Raw genomic sequence first — 19,093 nt, 5'->3', positions numbered from 1 at the left:
TAATCATAATTGTGAGGCATAAAATAAACACTAAAATTAAAAAAAAATCCCTATGAGCCCTGTGCCTGAAATATGCCTCAACTTCCTTAAGTGTTTTTAATGGTTATAATGAAATCTATAAAAAATATTTCTATTATCCTATTAGGACTTGTGGAAGCTTAAAAATGAACAGTAATCTCAATGTTTATTTCTAAAGCAGTGAAGGAAAATTAGGAAGAATTTTTTTTAAGTTATATTATGAATAGCAGTGACTACTGCACATCACTTCTACAAAGTGCTTCAGAAACATCTGCTTAAACAGCTTACATTTCACCAACCTGAGTTGGTGGAAAATAACAATAAAACAAAAGGAATTAAAAATACATTGCAATAAGAAGCCTATTGTCAGGATCTTATAGGATGTCAGGGATGTCTTGCTACTTATCTTAGAGAAAATATCACATGTAGTAGTAGCAAAAAAATTAGCAGAGTTAGTAACTGAATTTTATACACTATCATGAATTTTTGTTATTGGATATAGCAAAACAAATCTCATAGTAGTATATGCCTAGTTAATACCTTTTATGTTCAACTTCATTTGCAAATATGTGCCTGCCATTTTCTATTTAAACTTAATTTTTCCTTAAAATTAATATAAAGAAAGGGCTCTTAGAAATTTCTACTATATTATGAAGGTAGAAGCATAAAGGTAACATTTAATTTGGTTATGTGTAGTTTGGCTAAATATAATCTTAAGAATGACATAACCTATAAAGAAAAGGATATACATTTATCTATATTGCTTATTTAAAAGGGCCTACTGAAACAAGTGAATCTTAGTGCACTCTACATCTATAAAAAGCTACTTAGGCACCTAAAAATCTTGTATAGCAGGAATTCAAAAACTCCTTAATGCGTTTTTGACTAATTTCTCCACTCCCACCATTTTTTCCTTTATCTATGTGGAAAAGGAAGGGAATTAAGTCTAAGTAAAAATCCAAGAACTTGGCAAAGAAAACGTAGAATCCATTTGACATGGCCACTTTCTAAGAATGAATTAATTGAAATTAAATGATCTCTCTAGCAATTTCATGAAGGAGTGCTCAGTGGTACTGACACATGAGGAATACTATTACAGAAAAGAGAACTGAGGATATGCAAACGCTTTTTGAAATATGTTTCCAAGCTAATACATAAACATTTCTAACATACTGTATACTCCATAGCAATACTTAAGATATAATAAACATGATAGAATTGCTCTATCTGCCATTAAAGGATATCATGCTCAAATATAAGCATAAGACATCATAATTGGCACAAGAATTATTTTGCCAAGCTCCTACACAAATGCCATTACTAAATGACACGTGTAGTTACCCCATAGATTAGATAAACAAATGAAAATTCCCTATTGTCCCTGCAGAGCTATCATGCCACCTACTGCACTGTATCTTAACTGTGTAAGTGTCTGTATCCTCCATTAGATGCTAAGTTCTTAGCAATGAGGGGACTCACCTCATTATATTCCTGGCACTTTACACAGCAGCTTGCATTGTGTAGGCAGTGAAATATATTTTTGTATTATCTGGATTTTTGAATGAGAATACATTTATGTACTCTTTGTATAAAAATGTAAATTAACCAAAAATCTCAAACATTATTTTGTGTGAAACTAAATTGTTAGGATGTGTGACCTCCGTTCCCATGGACCAGATCCAGCCTTTAACAAGATTTCATCAGGAAGGTGAGAACGAGAGTTGCTCCCTTTGGGACATGACTTAAAAAGGATCATTAATCACGTGTTAAAATCCGAGGCTCTGAGTTCAGAGAGGTAAGTAACTTGCCAAGTCTCTCTATGTGCTAGTGGTGGATTTAAGACTCCAGTCAAAGTCTGTCTGATGCTCAGAGCCTGTGCTCATTTCACATTCCAGCGGGTCCTGACGGAAACACACATAGCCCAGCACAGTTGTTCCTCCCTTACACAATACATTGACTGCTTCCTTTTACTTGTTCCTTTGCTGATTTTCTTTCCTACCATTGGTCATTTCTCCTTTATAAAAGAAAAGGCTACAGTGTTTTGTATATAAGTAATGACATTTATTACAGACCTATATTTATTTTAGCTAGAGAAACTTAGCACTTAGAGAACTGTATTGGGGAAAATAAAACACGAATACAATTTCAGAAGAGAATAAATGACTTTAAAGTAATCTACCCTAAATCTTATAAAATGCTACAAACCAATATGTGGGTTTTTCTGACGCACAGAGTAAGTGCCAAGATTTACTTTCACAATGTTAACAGTAAGGTATCCAAAGAGGACATTTTATTATTTCTTATTTACAACAATAACCCCTACATAGTTTTGGTTATAAGTGCTAGTTATAAAAATAAACAATAACAGAAATAAAACACAGATGTGAAAAATCTGTCTTCCAAATAACTTTACTTACAATAGGTTTATCTTGCATTTCTTGCACCCTCAACAGTTAGAAACCAACATATAAAATAAAATTCTCTCTTTGGTCTATGGAGTCATAGAAACAAACAATATTCAAAGGTACACCATACAGTATTGCATAAATGTTCCAAATATCAGTTTCTTTAAGGTACTAAATAAAGGGCATTTTTTATAGAAAACATTTAAAAATGCTTTGTATTATGCATTTACCCAACCTGGAGACAACTTTAATAATTAATTTTCTTTATAAAATTGTCTTTTGTTATATGACATGGGAAAATCTTTTGGTTACTAAATAAATGAAAAAAAAACCCTTTGATTTCTAAAATCTAAAAGAAATATATATATATTTGTAAATATACATACATATATACTAGTATCTAAGAGAGAGAGACTGTTAGTCTTGATCCAAGAAGACCAGACCAAAGTAAAACCATTTATGCCAGTCAACTTGTGAGACAAATGAAAAAGTATAATAAAAACACAGATGTGTAAAATGGACAGAAATCAATTTTAAATTTTCTGAATACCAAATGTGGACTCTTAAGAGGTTTTTTTTTTTTTTTTTTTTTTTTTTGCATTTTTAGTAATAAACAAATGCAAAAAAAAAAAAAAAAAGAGTCACTCGATATAGTACTCACCCTTCACTTAAGTTCCCAGGTAAGCACAAATATACAAAGAAGAAAATAGTTAACCACTGTAGTTCATTTATTTTAAAAACAGGGAATAAAAGACAAGTTCATATGCGGTCTTAGCCAATTCAGAAAAGAAATATGACAAGCATAAAATGATTTTAAAGCAGAGAGAAAAAAGTATGCTCAGCTAAAGATAATACTATTTCACTGCTTTTGGAAATGTACTTAAGTATATATAGCCAAGTTCTCCAAAAAATTTGCAGCAGCCACTAGGGGGCAAATTTAGATCTGAAGTTAGGACCAAGGAAATCCACTCCAGCAGGCTGCGGCAGCCTTGACAGCAGCCCTGACAGACAGAACAAGAGGACAGTGTGGGTGTGTGCAGCTTGTGGTGGTGGGAAACTTGAGAGGGAAAGAAGGCAAAGAAACTGCCCAAGGAAGAGGCTCTAACTCTTGGGGGTATGCATACTGCATTTCCTTCGCTAAAAAGGTTCCTTTGCCACAGGAGTAGGGCCTTTTCTCAGGCTTCCTGCCTCCTTTTCCTTAAATCCAAGGCAACTAACTCCTTGGCTTCCTAGATCCCGTAGTAGAGGATGGCCCCAGCAGCAGCTGGAAGCGGGCATCTCCTGATGTGACTGAGTATACTCTCTGGTTTTCTATTTGACATCCATCTGTCCACAAAAGGCTGACCACCCACAGCCACACCCTGGGCTGTGGTAACAAACCCTCTAGAGCTCCCGAGAGGTCCATCATCCCAGCAGCTCTGCCATAACTGCCCGAGAGATCCCTACGCTACTGTTTGTCACTGAGAACTTATAATAGGCAATACTTCTTTATACTAACTTGGGGGAAATGACAGAAATAACACGTAGCTAGTAAAACAACAACAAAAGTAAGGTTGGGACACCAGTCTAGATTCTGGGAGAAGAGAGCAGAGAGGAGTTGCCTTCTGATGGCTGTCCCACAGGGAAAACCTCTGATCGGCCCACAGATCTGTCATGATCAGCTATTAAGCTGTCTCTGCTAACGTCTGCTGTCCAGCTCAGTGGACTAAACATAAAGCCAGGACAACCCACCAAGACCTTTCAAGCTGACTCTGCGGAGAGAGCTACACCAAGTGTTACGGGCGAGATAACGAAGTATAAAATCACCCCTGACCTTCAGAATTAGAAAATCTACCTAAACCACACGTGTGAAACAGAATGGAACAACACAGGGCAGAGCATGACTAAGGAAGGTTTCGTAAAATGTCCCTCCCGGGATGTGTGAGGTTTACACAGACAGAGGTAAGGGGGGACACATCCAGGACCAGCAAGGCACAAAGAGTGGAAAGCATTGGGTCTTGTGAATGCACAAGTTTGATGCCTGCCAGAGGGGGGAAAAAAAAAAAAAAAAAAAAAAAAAGAATGGCACCTGGACATTTTTGCATGTATTGAGGAAAAATATCAATAGTAAAACATGTAAGTGCCAAACACAGGTATAAAAATCAAGTAAAATCACACTTATCGCTGCTTCATTGCCACTCTCTAAAAAGATCTCTTAGTAAAATGTCAGCAGCATGCCATGCTGAATGGTTCAAGTGGGAAGAGTCTGGAGTCCAAGAAAGGGCTTTGCTTTTTTTAACAGTGAGGTTGGTAACACAACGCTATTCAAGGCTGCTTGTGAAACTGTGCTTGTTCTACGAATGCCCAATGATGACAGCCTCAATTTTTAAACATAAGCAACTCTTTTTCTAATTATTGCGACTCCCTTCTAAGGGCAAATACCTAAATCAGCAAGTTCAGTTAACATAGGAGCAACATACTCATTTGCTGCATTTGCCTGCAGACAGAGGGTTGCGGGGGTGGGGGGGTGGGGGGTGTGGTGGTGGTCGCACTGTCTTGAGTTAATGGAATGAAGGGGGCAGGGTTGAGGAAACCCAGGAGAATTACAATAGAGCATACCCTAAAACTGTAGTAGTATAAGTTACACTGTGATAAATCTCATTCTTATAAAGAACAATTCTAACATTTTTCCATCTTAGTTATAATATACAACTAATGCGTACTTGTTTCCAGGTTTCTTTCCTTCTAATGTATTTAGATGCTGTTCAAGGGTCTCCATGAGACTGCTGGGAGCCTACAATAAGAAAGTAAGAATAAATGTCTGGGTTGCTTGCTTGCAAAGTAAATACACTGGAACGTCACTGTAACCTTACAGGGTGGAGGTCTGTGAGTGGACCCCAACATATATGCGAGATAATTACATTCTAGGTCTTTTAGAGTTAAAAATCTTTAAGTTCCCTGCAATCTGAGACAGGTCAATCCTACATATACTTAACTCCACAGCATAACAAACAGTGTTACAGTGTGGTTTCAGTGTAGAGTATGCATTGGATAAACTTTTTTCTAACATATTACTTATATGCAGTAAACTAAGTTTAATCCAATTCACCATATGTTTCCATAACACCACAGTGAAAAAAGGATAGGTATTTATATCCAAGTCAAAAATATAAATAGGTATTTGTATCCACGTGCTCAAATACAAAGTAACAGAAATTTGAAATACAGTAAAATCTCACTTATCCATGTTTGACTGAAATATTAGGAAAAATTGCTACTATACTAAAAAAAAGAGGGAGGGGTAAGTGATAGTTGTGGGGAAAAGAATACACCTGTAGTAACTAATAACAATTAAGATTTTCTTATTATTGAGGCATTTAATTCATTTCTATAATAAAATAACTAGCAAATATAATAATGTTATAATGGACTATGTGTATTGGCAGGTTAAATATATTTCAACAATTTTATTGAAAAGTAACTGTTTTCATAAAATTTTAGGCAATATAAAGTGATGGCATTTTACTGTATATTAGAAAGAGAAATAAAAGATTCAAACAATATTCACTCTATTCCTCAAGCATCAAAAATTTAATTTCCTCTTTCTCAGATAATTTAACCCAAATTTGGCCTTAGCAGCAAAGGCATTCAAAGAATAGCATTTAATGAATAAAATATATAACTACATTTATAGATACACTGAATTTTAATAATTATATTTAAATTAATATGAAATTAATTTTGAAAGACTGTGCTAACTGTTGAAATAGTTTACATAACTCAAAAAAATTCATATCACTGTAATTTTATATAATACCTAGAGTGACAATTTAAAATAACATTTATTAAAAATTTGTGATTTTAAAAGTTCAGGATATTTATTTAATATTCATTTAAATTTTACAAATAGAATCATAAATGGTCTCAATAATCAAGTGATTATTATAAGTATAAATTACTAAGTGAAGCAAACATAAGTTTATAAATATAAATTACTAAGTGAACAAAGTATTAATGTGAGCAAAGTGATGAAAGTAAGGTAGAAAGAAGCAACCCTATAAGCATTATCTAAAAAGTTAATGACTATACTGTAGAAAGAATAAGGACTAACAGGGGTTATAATAAATCTAGAAAATTATAAAAATTAAAAGTTTATAATATAACTCAGGTGAAAGTGGACTTACTCAACAATTTCCAGTAAACTACTGTAACAAGTATGCCTCTGAATATATAAAAAAGTTTTTAAAAATAAAGGAAATTTTGCTGTATAGAAGAAAGAGCCAACTATAAAGTTGTACTAATTTTAAAAACAAAATGTACATTGTAACCTTAAAGGGAAGAAAATAGTTGTGGCTTCATAATTTTTAGGTGTATCCATACCTGATAACTTAAAAATTATATTAATAATTACAATTTTCATAATAATGGAACCCAGGAGGCATACTTTATTTTTTTATTTTCTATTGGGATCACAGAAAGGAAAAAACAGTCAAGTGCTAGAACCATTCTCCATTTAGAAGACTCAGGTCCTCTGAATGGCAAGTAAAATGTAAAGGAAATGTGATTCTGTGCTAAACCTGTTAAAAACAACAAATGCTATTACAGACACAGATAGAGAACAATATAGGACAGCAAAAAAAAAGAGGTAGTATATTCTCCTATTACATTTCTTAGGTAGCTAATCAACAAAAATCAAAACCAGAAACAGAGTTTGCAATATTCCTTTCCTTCCTTCTTTCCTTCCTTCTTTCCTTCCTTCCTTCCTTCCTTCCTTCCTTCCTTCCTTCCTTCCTTCCTCTTCTTTTTTTTTTTTTGCAAAGTTTTTTTTTTTTAGCAATTTTAGGAAGAATTTTTAGAAAACAAATTAATAGCCATAATGGAAATCTGATCAAGAACACAGACTACAAAATCAACTTTTGTCTTTAAGAGGAGTTATTTTGCAATATGTGGCACATAAAATTAAGTTTGGAGCATTTTCTCTAAGAGGTTTAAAATGCTTCATCATTTATATTACTTGTAAGTACTGTGAAATATAACAGAAATAAAGTTTTCAAATGTATGCAGACCGAAAAAAACCTGTTTGATAGTAATGCTCAGGAGTGCAGGAATACCGGCCTTCTCAATTGTATCTATGGTGCTGAGCGTATCCTGGCATATAGTAGGCAATAAAGCAAAACTAAAATTTCCAAGGAGCAAAACTCTGAGAATGCCTTTGCTATTGTAAAGAAATTTGAGATTCACAAAGTATAATTAGTTACTTATTTTTAAAATGCCAAAGTCAATAGACCATGAAACACCAACCCAAGAATAAGCCAGCCTGTGAGAAGCCAATAGATAACAGCAATATATTATGGTTACCGATTCATCAACGGTACAGTCTTTAAAAGGAGACTTTTCTTTACCAGTAGTTTTCAGGTCAACCAGAATTCCTGCCACCAAAACCTAAGATGTTTTTCATAAATGGAGATAATTTAAATTTGGAATGCGCGCGCACACACACATACACACACCAAACAAAAAATACTATTTTGAAAATAATTTTCTTGGAACAAATTCATAAATAATTTTGAGTCTAGAATAAAAACGGAAGCATCCATCTAAAATTCAGAGGCTTTAGATTATAAAGCATCATTAAGGGGAGGGGGAGGGGGCTGGATGAAAAAGGTGAGGTAAGACAAAAAAACAAAAAAAAACACAAAAATCATTGACACAGACAACAGCATGGTGATTACCAGAAGGAAAGGGGGTTGGAGGGGACATAGAAGAGGGTAAAGGGGACTAAAGGACTTGGGGTGGTGAACACACCATACAATATACAGATGATGAATTATAGAAGTATTCCCCTGACTCCTATCTAATTTTATTAACCAATGTCACCCCAATAAATACAATAAAAAAAAAACACAAATGGGAAAAAAGCAGCCAAAAGATCATTCAAATTTTTGATCATTAGATCTAAGAAACCATTTGAAAAGTGCTGAGAAATATATCAGGTCTGATATCTTCACTTCTTACCCAAAACAAACTTTTGAATGCTTTTAAAGGAAATGTCACTGGTACATGTCAATCATTTGGATGCACTGAGGATGGCATCAGACGCACAGTTTAAAAAGGGCTACTGATGTCCACTCTGAGAGTTACTGTGCAATTTCTAACCTAAAGGATAGCCATTAAATTCCTCTGCTCCATCTTGCAGCAAGAGGAATTCTAATCTTTTTTGAGTTACTAAGCAGCTTACACCTTCTCCCAGTCAATAGGTAACCCTTCTGGTCTCCATCTCCTCTCTAACCCTCTCCCAGGTCTGTTATTTGTATTTACTGTCACAGCTAGATTGGGTGCCATGGTGGCTGGCAAAGAAAAGAATCTAATCTCAAAGGAGTTAAACTGAGCACGCAAAAAGTAGCATTTCTGACCCATCTGCAGATTAATTCTGGTCTAACATGGTTTGAAGGCTTAACCCTATCTAGAGCAGCTCACATTCCAGCTAGGACTTGACTATACCGTCCCAGTGGATCTAAATCCCCAGTTCTATGAGAAGCCTGCTTTGGACCTGTGAAAAGGGCTCTAAATAATAATTAGCTCTGTTACATATAATCCCAACAGAAAGCACAACGAGGCAGCTTAAGAAATTTCAGAAGCACACAATACTCTTGCACTGACATGTAAATATATACTGGAGAAATAAGATACAAATTGTTTTTTAATGAGGAGGTGATTTACAAATTAAACAATAATAGTGAAGTTTATGGGGCTCTTAAAATCATAACAAAAGTAGGGGATGTGAAATACCAGAGTCTAATGGATCTCTACCAAAGGATAACTTTTTTTTAGGCCCAGGGCAAGACTATATATCTTAAGAATTTTATCTCTGTTCACCAAATTGTGATAACACACAACATTATATAAAGTATGTCACCATAGCCTGTTTGGCTCAGTTGATAGTGTTGGCCTGTGAACTGGCCTGTGAACTGAAGGGTTCTGGGTTCGATTCTGGTCAAGGGCATATGCTCAGGTTGCGGGCTTGATCCCCAGTAGGGGGCATGCAGGAGGCAGCCAACCAATGATTCTCTCTAATGAATGACATTTCTATCTCTCTTTCCTTCTCCCTTTCTCTCTGAAATCAATAGAAATATATATATTTTAAAATAGTATGTATCTGAACTCTAGAGAGATTATGTAAATTATAATAAATTTTATAGTATCATTTAAATTAAATGCAAGTATGTGATTCCTTCTTTTGATGATTTACTATAATTTTAAAAACAAAACAGTATTAAATATTCCTTTAAACCTTTCCTTGTCTTCCTTTAGGCTCTGTTCTAAGTAAAATAAAGGAGAACCTATTTTCTTATTAACTGAGTGCACTTCTAACAATACATCCAGTTTTTCTTTTATTCTACAGTGAGCTGCTCATAGAACTGAATAAAGATGATTTATCATTTTTAAAAGTTATTCATTGAGCTGAATATTTTCATATCCAACTTTCTAGGCTAACATGCATTATTTATTTGGACTATTTTACAAATAAAGACAAAAATCAGCATGCTAGAACTGTATCAGAGTTTGCCCATTCATGCCCCTTCTTTGCACCTGGGACATGCTGAAATCTAGAAGAACAAGAGGAAGACAAATTCAAATGTCTTGATTATCATGCCTACAAATATCTTTTCATAGATAAAATATTTTTAAACAATATTCAAGGCTCCCTTATGATTCAAGTTCAAGAATGAACATATGACCTCAGTAAGTAAATTCAGTTGCCTTTTAAGAAAAAAAACTATGTTTATAAGGGTAGAAAAGTATTCATATTACCTCTAGAAATATATTTAATAGCTAGAAAAAATAAGCTAGAATAATTTCCAAGAAAATCCATTTGCCTACATTTAAAATACATTAAATGCTTATAAATACTTACAAGACTTCATCAATGATCCAGGTAAGACCTTTTATGAAAAACTACAGAATAATAATTTCATGTACACTGAATTTTCCACTCAAAGAATCACTTACCTGTGTGAGGTCAGGAATATCACCTTTATCAATGCCAACTTGCTGTGGATTAAGAAAATAAAAAGTAACTTAATGGGAATTTTAAAAATTAATTTCTTTGAATTTAATTGAAGATCACCACACAATTAGTTAAAACTATATGTCAAACATGGTATAGAATTGTTAAGTATATTAATCTTACTTTGAGCATATGCTCTTTGTGTAGTTTTCCACTCAGTATAATATAGCAATTATTTCACTAATATAGTTAGATATAACAAGTATAAAGAATTATGTTAAAATCCAAAAACAAAACTTATGAAACTGAAGTATAAAATTTAAGGTTTCCTCTATAAAAAAATCTAAAAAAATTGCATAGACTAAATTTAAATAGTTAATTATGCCCAGTAAATCCTTTGTACAGAAAAATGTTTATTTTTAAAAATATATTTTAGTTAAAATTTTTTAAATTTAATTTAAACAAACCTTTCCCCAATCAAAAAACAAACAAACAAATAGTTCAGCCATTTCTCCCACCCTACCACCCATCGCTTGCAACCACCAATCTGTTTTCTATACCCATGAGCTTGGATTTCTCTTATTCTTTTTTTTTTTTAGATTCTACATTCTTATATGTTTTTGCTTTCTCTAACTTATTTCACTTTGCATAGTGCTCTCAAGATCCATCCATGATTTTACCAGTGGCAAGATTTCATTTTCTTTTATGGCTGAATAATAGTCCACTGGGTGTGTGTATAATGTGTGTGTGTGTGTGTGTGTGTGTGTGTGTGTGTGTGTGTGTAACATTTTCTTTATTCATCTATTGATGGACACTGGGGTTGTTTCCATATCTTGACTAATGTAAATAATGAAGAACATGGGGTGCATATATGTCACTTGAGTTTTCATTTACTTTGGATAAATATCCATGTGTGGAATTTCTGGATTATACAGTAGTTCCATTTTTCTTTTAAATTTTCACCCCAGGACATGCTTACTGATATCTGAGAGAGAGAGAGAGAGAGAGAGAGAGAGAGAGAGAGAGAGAGAGAGAGAGAGAGAGAGAGAGAGAGAGAGAGAGAGAGAGAGATCTCTTACTTGCCTTAACTAAACCGAACCTGCAACCTATATATATGTGCCTGACTGGGAATCAAATCCATGACTTTTTGGCATATGGGACAATGTTCCAACCAACTGCAGTTCTATTTTTAATTTTTTTTGAGGAATTTGCATTCTTTATTCTATGCTGGTTGCACCAATTTACATTCCCAGTAACAATAAACAGGATACCCTTTTTCCCACATCCTTGCCAATACTTGTTATTTCTTGTCTTTTGAAAAACAGCCATTCTAACTAACATGTGTGAGGTGATATTCCATTGTGGATTTGATTTGCCATTTCCTAGTAATTAATGATATTGAGCATCATTTTATGTACCTGTTGGCCATCAGTATGTCTTTTTTTGGAAAAATGTCTATTCAGATCTTCTGTCCATTTTTAATTGAACTACTTGCTTTTTTGCTATTGATTTGTCTGAGGTTTTTGTTTGTTTTGTCAATCCTCACCTGAAGATATTTTTCCATCAATTTTTAGAGAGAGCAGAAGGGAGGGGAACAGACAGAAATACCCATGTGAGAGATAAACATGGACTGGTCGCCTCCCACATGGGCACCAACCAGAGCCAAGATGGAGCCTTCAATCTAGATATATGCCCTTGACCGGAATAGAACCCCCAGTCTTTATTTAGACCAATGCTCTACCCACTGAGCCAAACAGGCTAGGGCTGCCTGAGGTCTTTCTATTTGTGGATATTAACCCCTTATCAGAGATATGATTTGCTATTATTTTCTCCAATTTGGTAAGTTGCCTTTTTGTTTTGTTGATGGTTTCCTTTGCTGTGCAGAAGCTTATTAGTTGGATGTAGTCCCACTTGTTTTTTTGTTTTTTTTTCCTTTTCTTTTTGAGGTCAGATTTAAAAAATCATCAAGACTTATTTCAGAAAGATTATCACTTATGCTTTATTCTAGATGTTTTATGGTTTCAGCTTATATGTTCAAATCTTCAATTCATTTTGAGGTTTTTTTTGTTGTTGGGTTTTTTTTTTTTTTTTTTTTTTTTTTTTTTTTTTTTTTTTTTTTTTTTTTTTTTTTTGTGTGTGTGTGTATAGTGTAATATGCTGGTTGCACCAATTTACATTCCCAGTAACAATAAACAGGATACCCTTTTTCCCACATCCTTGTAGTGGCCCACTTTCATTCTTTTGCATATGGCTGTCCAATTTCCCCAACACCATTTATTAAAATTGTCCTTTCTACATTATGTATTCTTAGCTCCTTTGTAGTAATTGAGAACATACTAGGTGTACCAGTTAATAATGTAGATTTTTTTCAATAGATGGAGTTACACATATGTTGTTATATATATATGATTTGATATGTATGCTATTTTGTTGTATTGACAAGCTTCAAAACTTCACATGTCAAATTTGTTGAAGGTGCTAAACATCATAGATATTTTTATACTTAAAAATGTTGAATTTCATGCCAAAAAAAAAGAGCATTTGTGGGAAGTTTTAATTCACTACTTTAATTTGAAGAAAAAGTTATCATATACTTTGGGAAGCTTATGGTGAACATGCTCCATCTTCAGATACTTGTGACCGCTGGTTTAAATGCTTTAAGAGTAATGATTTTGACGTGAAAGCAAAGAAAAATTGTCCTTTTTACATTGTGTATTCTTAGCTCCTTTGTAGTAATTGAGAACATACTAGGTCAACTGAAAAAACTTGAAGACCAACAATTACAAGCATTATTAAAGATGCGTGTCAAACTCAAAAACAACTTGAAGAAAGATTAAATGTTGCTCAGCAAACACTTTCTGATCATTTACAAGCAATGGGAAAGATTTTAAAAGAAGGAAATCGGGTGCCACATCAACTGGGTTGATCCAGGTCAACCATCAACATGGACTGCAAGGCCAAATCACTTCAAAAAGAAGACAATGCTCTGTGTTTGGTGGGATCAGGAAGGTATAGGATATTATGTACTTCTAAAACCAGGTGAAACCATTAATACTGATTGCTATCAACAACAAATAATCAATGTGAACCACGCTTTGATTGTAAAATGACCAGAATTTTCCAGAAGACATGGCAAAGTAATTTTGCTTCATGATAACATACCATCACACACTTCAAAACCAGTTAAAGACATGTTAAAATATCTTGCTTAAGAAATACTAACCCACCCACTGTATTCACCAGACCTTGCTCCTTCAGATTACCACTTGTTCCAATTGATGGCACATGCACTTTCTGAGCAGCACTTCCAAACATACGAAGAAGTGGAAAATTGGGCCTCTGAATGATTTGCCTCAAAACAAGAAAAGTTCTATTGGGACGGTATTCACAAATTACCTGAAAGATGGGGGAAATGTGTAGCTAGCAATGGACATTAATTTGAATAAAGCACTTTCGATGTTTCTCTTTTCTTTGAATACAAAATCCACCATTATGAACCGGTACACCTAGTATGTGTGGTTGTATTTTTGGGCTCTCTATTCTGTTCTATTGATCTTTCCTGAAGATTGCTTTGGCTATTTGGTGTCTTTTTTGGTTCCATATAAATTTTAGAATTGCTTTCTATTTCTGTGAAAATACTACTGAAATTTTAATAGGGATTATGAATCCGAATATATGATAGCTCTGGGTAGTATGAACATTTTAATTCTTCCAACCATGAGCATGGATTACTGATTTATTTGTGTTTTCTTCAATTTCTTTCATTAATATCTTAGTTTTCAACATTCATATCTTTCACCTCCTTGGTTAAATTTATTCCCAGGTATTCCATTCTTTTTGGTGCAATTGCAAATAAGATTGTTTTCTTAATTTCTCAGTTCATTGTTTGTATAAATAAATGCAACAAATTTTTCTGTATTGATTTTGTATCCTACAACATTATTGAATTTGTTAGTTTTAATAATTTTTGATGGTGTCTTTAGGTTTTTCTAGATATCACATCATCTGCAAGTAGTGAAAGTTCTACTTCTACCTTTCCAATTTGGATGCCTTTAATTTCTTTTTATTGCATAAGTGTTCGTGCTAGGACTTCCAAAACTATGTTGAATAAATGTGGAGAGAGTGTCCAATCCTTGTCTCATCCCTACTCTGGAAAAAACCTTTCAGCTTTTCACCATGGAGTATGATATAAATTTTGTTTGTTGGAAGTTTTGATTACTGATTCAATATTCTTGTTAGTAGTAAATTTGCTCAGATGTTCCATTTCAGAATATAATTCAGTATTGGTAAGTTGTATATTTCTAGTAATTTATCTATTTCTCCTAGGATGTCCTATTTACTGGCATATAATTGTTCATAATACCCTCCTATGGACCTTGATATTTCTGTAGTATCAGTTATAACATCTTTTTCATGTCTGTTTACTTATTTAAGTCTCTTCTCTTTTTTCTCTTGGCGAGTCTAGCTAGCATTTTGTCAATTTTATGTTTTCAAAGATTGAGCTTTTAGTCTCACTGATCTTTTTCTATTGTTTTTTTAAGTCTCTACTTCACTTATTTCTGCTTGAATCTTTATTTTCTTCCTTCTAGCTTTGGTCTTTGTTTTACTTTTTTTTTAGTTCCTTGAGATGTAAAGTTAGATTGTTTGAGACTTTTCTCATTTCTTGAAGTAGGTATTTATAACTATACACTGCGTTTTCTGCATACCATAAATTCTTTTATGTTACATTTCCATTTTCTCTTGTCTCAAGGTATTTTTTGATTCTCTTTTGATTTTTTCTTTGGTTGTCAGTAAAATGCTTAATCACCACCTATTTGTGAATATTCCAGTTTTCTTCATGTAGTTTATTTCCAGTTTCATACCATTGTGGTCAGAAAATATGCTTGATATGATTTCAATTCTCTTGAATTTATTAAAACTCGTTTTGTGGCCTAACATGTGCTTTATCTTGTAAAATGTTATGTATATAGTTGAAAAGAATGTGTATCCTATTCCTTTTGGATGGAATGTTCATAACATTGTTATCAATTTAAAATAGACTGTGATAGATATAAGCTGTTATCAGTATATGTAAGGCTCATAGTAACCACAAAACAAGAACCTATAGTAAATACTTAAAAGATAAAGAAATCTAACCATACCACTAAAGAAAGTGAGCAAAGCACAGAGAAAGAGGACAAGAGAAGAAAGGAAGAGAGAACTATGAACACAGCTAGAAAACATTTAACAAATGGCAATAAGCTCAAACCTATGGGCAATTACTTTATATGTAAGTGGACTAAATTCTCCAATAAAAATACACAGAATGACTAAAAAATAAAATCTACTTATACGCTGACTATAAGAGACTGTCTGTCTATCTATCTATCATCTATCTATCTATCTATCTATCTATCTATCTATCTATCTATCTATCTCTTTACTAGAGGCCCAGTGCATGATATTAGTGCACAGGCAGGGTCCCTAGGCCTGACTGGTGATGAGGGCCAATATGTGAGGCAACCAGTGGGGTGATTGGGGAACCCCTGCTGGCACCCATCTTGGCTGGCCTGAAGCCTGCAGGCTGGTGGCAGCTTCTTATTGAGCATCTGCTCCCTGGTGGTCTGTGTATGTCATAACGACCAGTCATTCCACTATTCAGTTGATTTGCATGTTAGGCTTTTATTATTATAAAATTTAGTTTTAAAGTAATTTTTATTTTGGTTTTTAATTCTTACCCAAAGACATGCTTTTACTAATTTTTTAGAAAGAGAAAGGACATTGATGTGAGAGTGAAACATCATTCAGTTGCCTCCTGCATGTACCTCAACCAGAGATCAAACCTGCAACTTGAGTATGTGCCCTGACTTGGAATCCAATCCACCACTTTTGGTGTATAGAACTATAATCCAACTAACTGAGCCATACCAGCCAGGGCAAGAGACATACTTTAGATGTAAATACACACACAAATTCAAAGTGAAGGGATGGAAAAAGATATTCCTCACAAATGGGAATGAAAAGAAATCAAGCGTAGTTATACTTATACTAGACAAACTTTAAAGCAAAGACTGTAATAGAAAAAGAAGGGTGTTAAAAACAAAAAACAAACAACAAAAACAAAACAAAAAGAAAAGAAGGGTATTATATAGTGAAAAAGAAGTCTATCTAACAGGAGGATATAATATTTGTAAATATTTATTCACCTAAATAAGAGCACTTAAATTTATGTAAGGCAAACATTAAAAGGTAAAAGGGAGAAATAGACAGCAATACAATATTAATAGGGACCTTAATACCCCACTTATATCAATGAATGAAGGTCATTCAGACAGAACAATAAAGAAACATCAGCCTTAAAGGACATGTAATATCAAATGAACTTAACACATTTTTATAAACATTTCATCCAAAAGCAACAGAATGTACATTTAGCTTTCATAACTTCCCAGGATGTATTTTCAATCTATTCCCAGAGAGAACCATTTTGTTAGTTTGTTATGTATCCTTCCAGAATTTCTTTATGTACATCCAAGGAAATGTGAACTATATAAATATTTATATCCCCCATCATTACACAATAACATTGTATTATATACACTGAGCTTATAGTTTTCATTTAATAATTTAACTTAGCTCTATATCTAAATTAATACACAGAGTTCCCTAATTTTTTAAGCAGCTGCCTTGTCCTGTAATTTACTTAAGAAGTCATCTATTAACAGGCATTGAAGTTGAGTCCAATCTCTTGCCATTGCAAGCAATGCTGCACACAATGTTTTGCACCTGTGTGGACTCATCTGTAGAATACATTTGTAGAAGTGGAATTACTAGGTAAAAACATACAGGAATTTTTATTAATAGGTTGGGGGAGGAAGTAAGAGAAAAAGAAGCACAAAGAAAGAGCACAAATATAGAAATATATTAATAAAGCTAAATCAATGAAGAGAGTAAGTGCTTACTAATACTACTTTATCAACTCTTGCACAGATTTGGAGATTATTCAAAATAAAAAGTTGGCAAAAAATTCAAATTATAACTTCAATGATCTCATTTTATATAAATGATAGAATCGACTCTTAAAGAAACAAAGTGAGTTTAACCAAAGTCTCTCTCTTTGATAAATTAAGTGCCTTGATTATGTTAATGGAATGCAAAAACAAATACATGAAGCAAAAATGTTGCGTTCCTACAAAGACAAGAAGGCAAACCGGAGATTGGAAAATCCACTTGAGTGTCAGGTGCTGAGCTAACATCTTTTCTCTGCCTTTTCTATGTCTAGATTAGCTTGGGCACTATTGACATTCTGGGATGATGCTTTGTTTGGGGATGTCTGGTGCATTGTAGGATATTAGCAGTATCATTGGTCTCTACCCACTGGATGTCAGTAGGCCTCCCCCTCTTCCTCTGTCTACACATAAATGTAAGTGGGGCTTTAGGATCCCCTGCTATTATTGCATTGTTCTATACTTGGCTGTAAAAATAAAAAATGTCTCCAGACATTGTCCGCTGGGGAGGAAGGGAAAGCAAAAAGCCTACTTTGGAGTACCACTGGTGTACAGGGCACTGACCCTCATTCCTCTAGATCAGCTTAAGCTGGAGAGACCTCCCTGAAATACAGATTTTAACTGCGAATGACTAGACTCTGGCTTTAGAGAAGCCGCTGATGCCTCCCTAAACTCACTTATGTTATTACAAGTTATGGAAATTATAAACTAAGGCAACTTCATCCCCTTTATTTTCATACTTAATATCTATTTAGATGAGCCATTAAATATTAATATGAATGAAGTCAGTGTTTTTGAAAGTAAAGTATTATGGATGCCTAATATTGGAATCACTTTGCTAAAAGATGATGTGTTCCTATGAAATGAATAATTCTGATAAAGACACAATTTAGAAATTCATCCTTAACATTGCTACTTTTACTGCCCTGACCTTGGAAGATTGAGGTGAAGTGTGATTGCACTAGAGAAATCATATTACTTCCTGTCTGCAAATATTCTGGAAGACATACACCTACAACTTGGTATTTACCTTGGGCTAGCAAACTAAGAATAACTTGGTTCTATAAAAAGGCAGTGGTTAGCAGAAATTCCTCTTACATGTGAAACCACCATTTTTGCAAAGTTTCAGTTGTCGGCTTTAGGAATCTTCAGTACAGTTAACCATCTGTATGCATGGGTTCCACATCCATGGATTCAACTAAAGATAGACCAAAAATACCTGGGGGGAAATGCTGTGGTGTTGGTGATGTGTACAATGTAGTTAGGCGTATGATTGTGGTATCTGTACTGAGCATACACAAACTCTTGTTTCTTGTCATTATTTCCTGAACAATATACTATAACAGCTATTTACATAGCATTTACATTGTATTAGATATTATACGTGACCTAGAGATGATTTAAAGTATATGAGCGGATGTGTATAGTTTATATGCACATACAATGCTATTTTATATGTGGGGACTTGAGCATCTGTGGATTTTGGCATCCACAAGGGGTCCTGGAATCAATCCTCTGCAGAAGTCAAGGGCTGACTGTATGAGAAAACAAAAAATGGTGTTTTCTGCACTTTGAGCAACTCCTCTGAGAAATCTATTTCCATCGAAATTAATCTACCACTCTACATTTCTTTTAATATGATAAACAACGTGGTGATAATATTTGCCAAATAGTCAATGTAGTTGTATTTGTTAAAT

The 19,093-nt window shown here is 33.9% G+C and overlaps 1 protein-coding gene across 10 annotated transcripts in view; it reads right to left on the bottom strand.

The window, feature by feature from the left end:
* SNAP91 (synaptosome associated protein 91) overlaps nt 1–19,093 on the bottom strand; it is a 120,176-nt gene that overhangs the window by 46,426 nt on the left and 54,657 nt on the right. For 6 of the 10 annotated variants that reach the window (XM_036414360.2, XM_045572771.1, XM_036414365.2 and 3 more), the window contains 3 exons: nt 10,413–10,454; nt 5,126–5,196; nt 3,085–3,090 (listed from right to left, as the gene is read on the bottom strand). In XM_036414360.2, the coding sequence (XP_036270253.1) occupies nt 3,085–3,090; nt 5,126–5,196; nt 10,413–10,454 (119 nt within the window). The remainder of the gene's footprint in view (nt 1–3,084; nt 3,091–5,125; nt 5,197–10,412; nt 10,455–19,093) is intronic. The other 4 variants (XM_036414361.2, XM_036414356.2, XM_036414364.2 and 1 more) reach the window with 1 other exon arrangement.

This window comes from Pipistrellus kuhlii, unplaced genomic scaffold, assembly GCF_014108245.1.
Source record: "Pipistrellus kuhlii isolate mPipKuh1 unplaced genomic scaffold, mPipKuh1.p scaffold_m20_p_5, whole genome shotgun sequence".
NCBI classification, from domain to species: Eukaryota; Metazoa; Chordata; class Mammalia; order Chiroptera; family Vespertilionidae; genus Pipistrellus; species Pipistrellus kuhlii.
This window is presented reverse-complemented; position numbering and strand designations above follow the sequence as displayed.